We start from the raw sequence: 3,542 nt of genomic DNA, 5'->3' as shown, positions 1-3,542 counted from the left end.
TATATTTTCTTTTTATTTGTTATATAATTTATATAACAAATAAAATCTATACTTCTCTATGTCCATTATAACTTTTATGCGCAATATTAAATACAGTTTTAAAATAAAAACATTTAATTCGTTTTTGTTTTACCGTAAACAATAGTTGAATCGATTTGTAATAAATCCTACAATAGCTTTTTATGCTAAAAATATTTTGAAAAATATTATATTCAAACGGAAATGCGTTAATATCTCACAAATTTAAAATCATATATCTGTTCTAATTAACTTTATCCTAAATATCAATTAAACAACAAGCGAACAACTTTTATTTTGATATAATATATAAATATAAATATAATTATGATATATTAATTATTAATAAAATTTTTATTTCTAATCTTAAATATAATTTCGCTAAAAGTGAAAAGATCAAATGAATTATTAATATTTAATTAATTCTATTCTGCGCAATATCCTTTTTTCATTTTCAAATATTAAAAACGAACAGGCATCCTTCAAACACCGGTCGCTCTCAGCCCGACGTAATATCGCAACCGAACGAACGCCTTCACGAGGATATTTATGAACGCACACCTACGAGAAAAATGGTTCTGCAAAGACAACATTCGAACCCGCAACTGCCTAACAAAACGCAAGTTGATGATGATTTCAAGCGATTGTCACAACCAAGCATCGCGACGACCGAACCTCGATGCGTCGCGCAAAAGGAAGAACAAATTATTCGACAACAAAATCCAGTGCCTTCCATGAGGCTCAGGGGAATCCAAGGACCCCCAAAACCACCCCGAATTATCACCACTCTAAGAAGAGCTGCTCTTTCCGACTCGGAATGTAATAGCCAGACGGAACCGCCGGCGAAACCTCCCAGGTAATTTTTTCCATTTGTTTGTATTTACGTAGTTAATTATCTGAGCGTAAATTCACTGTACTCTATTAAATCACTAAATTACGATAAAAGAAAGAAGAAAATGAATTATTCTCTAAAAACTTAAGGTAACGTTGTTATTTATTATAACAAGAAAATGTGCATTTCTGTAGCAATTTATATTTTCTGAGTCGCTACAAGTCGTTCATTTTCTATTCGAATAAAATTTTCATCAATAATTAATTTCGTTCGAAGCGAGGAGAATGAAAAAAGAAAAGGAAAAAGAAGCGTTTCTAGTATTTTCATTCCCTTAATTAAATTTCCTTTTATATATTTAGTAACAGTATTTCTCTCCAAATAAAAAAGTAGAGAGAAAAGTCAGCTGTCACGAGGTTTCAAAGCTCTCTTGAAGCAACACTCATATATGGCAGTGTCGTGCGAGGGAGAGCGAATTCGCAATATTGTATAACATCAAATTACGAGACGAAGAATCTGGAAATTTATACCTATTTCTCCCAAAATTCGTACTTTCCTTGCGGGAATTTCATCAATCTTGCGACGAGAGCAGACATTAAATTAGAGCACAAGAAGAACGTTAAACAGTTCCGAGATGTTCGCGTGCGACCCGCATTATTAAGTTTTGTCTCCCAGTCATATGTTCGCGTTAATAAACGCTTTCGATGGTACCGGGTTCGTTCTCGCAGAGAAGCGTGGGCCCTCCTCAACGCAAACATCAGTGGTTTCGAAGTGCACAGAATATATTCAAAGCGCGTGAAATCAACTGGATGATGCAGCCAGTTGCAAGGTAATGCATGCTGGTCGACCATTCCGCCTCCACGTTAGCCGTGGAAAGGTCGAAACGTGACGCGTGACGGCGAACCTTTGACCTTCGCGAAAATTGCGAAGTACTAGATTTTACGATGATATTTAGTCCAGCAGAAATAAAAGAAAAAAGTCCATGTAATTAGTCGGCAAATTGATATTAATTGTTATATCTAGAAATTAAATCGTAATCAATGGGTAAATTAAAACTGCCTTTGCGACTCTAACACATAAAAGCGGTAAAATAATCATTGGAACGATTTTCAGCGTGAATTCAATTCCGGAAATATCAGTAGAATATAAATGTTACTTGTCACTGTCAACATTCAAAATACTGCTCAAAGCAAAATTTAAACGATAGGTCTTTTTATAGATGCCTTTGAAAAATCGGTTTAATAATAAATGTATTTTTTGCCAAATATTGAACTTTTTTTCAAAGTCACATTTAATTTTTAAAATTTTCATTAATAATTAATTGATTAGTTGATTAATAAGTCATATTGCTCTGTAAAATTTTAACCTGCTTATTTTTTAAAAATGTGGACGAGAGCAAGTGCATTTTTTTGCACTTTTTTATGTCAACCATAGATTATTATTACTTTCTCTCAAGGGCATTATATCCTTAACGCATCGTAAAAATGGATTCGGCCTCGGAAGAATCCGTGACACTCTTTTTCATATCTCGTTCTCTTCATGCCAAATTAATACGAACGGTAAAAGATGGAGAGAAGAGAAGAACAGATAAAGAAAGAGAGACGAAACAAGAAGGCACTTAGCGATGACTGCTCTAAAAAAGCATCCGGAGTCTACCCTAGTTAAACTTTAATTAAACTCGGCGCGAGAGTTAATATCACTGCATATATAGCAGATCGCGTTCCACGTCTCTGCGAAATTTTGCTATAAGCGTTTCGGTCCGCTGTATAATTAAGTATATCGCGGACATCTGTTATGCCGAATGAGAACTTCTACTCGACTCGATCCATATTAATCACATGGTCACAGAAAAAACGAATCGCGAGTTCAGCCTTTTCAATTTCAGCTTATCAACAACCGCAATCAACATTCACCTTACACACATTTTACTACGTTTTTTCTATAACTTATATGTTTTTATATATAATAAAAAAGTTGACCTGTTAATAATTTGAGGAAACTGTGAAAAAATATTGTTCCAGAATTATGGTGAAAAACGGACCAAGAGCTCGGCGGGGAAAAGCAGTGCAAAGAGCACCATCGCGCCTGTATAGAACGGTTGGTGGACCTATGAGATGTTTCAATAAAGCGCAATGTGTAGGTCCTGAATTTGTCGTTCGTGCCAATCAGCCCTCAAAAACATTGTGCGTGGGTCAAGTCAAGGTATGAAAATAAAAGCAAATAATCAGGAACAGGACGTTAGATGATTTGGAACTTCCACTTGTTCTGATATATACACACGCACATACATTTTTAATTTATGATTCGTCATAAAATTATCAAAATTACACAAAAATGATTATACAAAACATTTTTAGTAAAAATGTTCAAATCTCCTGCGTCCTATTCACTTTCTATATAATCATACTGTCATTTTCAAAAAACAAACCACTTAAAAGATAAAAGAATTTCGATAATTAACCAAGCAATTTTCTTACAAATGTAAAATTCTACAAAAACTGCAAACAAAAAATAATTTCCGGTACCGGGAATCGAACCCGAGCCTCCTGGGTGAGAGCCAGGTATCCTAGCCACTAGACCATACCGGATCACGGTATCATGACTAATCCTTGCTGTATACATGACATGCTGATCAATATATTTCAAAATATATATTTGAAATTGTTATATATTATTAGATAAAATAAAATTTATA

General features: G+C 34.0%; 1 protein-coding gene and 1 non-coding gene across 2 annotated transcripts in view; one reads left to right on the top strand and one right to left on the bottom strand.

Moving 5' to 3' along the window:
* Positions 1-3,542, top strand: part of LOC115236064 — a 36,218-nt gene that overhangs the window by 10,951 nt on the left and 21,725 nt on the right. Inside the window, exons 4-5 of the mRNA XM_029808260.1 lie at positions 494-874; positions 2,869-3,049. Of these exons, the coding sequence (XP_029664120.1) occupies positions 494-874; positions 2,869-3,049 (562 nt within the window). The remainder of the gene's footprint in view (positions 1-493; positions 875-2,868; positions 3,050-3,542) is intronic.
* Trnae-cuc lies at positions 3,364-3,435 on the bottom strand. The gene has a single exon. It is a non-coding gene; the product is annotated as a tRNA-Glu (tRNA).

The sequence above is a fragment of the Formica exsecta genome, unplaced genomic scaffold (genome assembly GCF_003651465.1).
Source record: "Formica exsecta isolate Colony F162 unplaced genomic scaffold, ASM365146v1 scaffold243, whole genome shotgun sequence".
Taxonomy (NCBI): domain Eukaryota; kingdom Metazoa; phylum Arthropoda; class Insecta; order Hymenoptera; family Formicidae; genus Formica; species Formica exsecta.
This window is presented reverse-complemented; position numbering and strand designations above follow the sequence as displayed.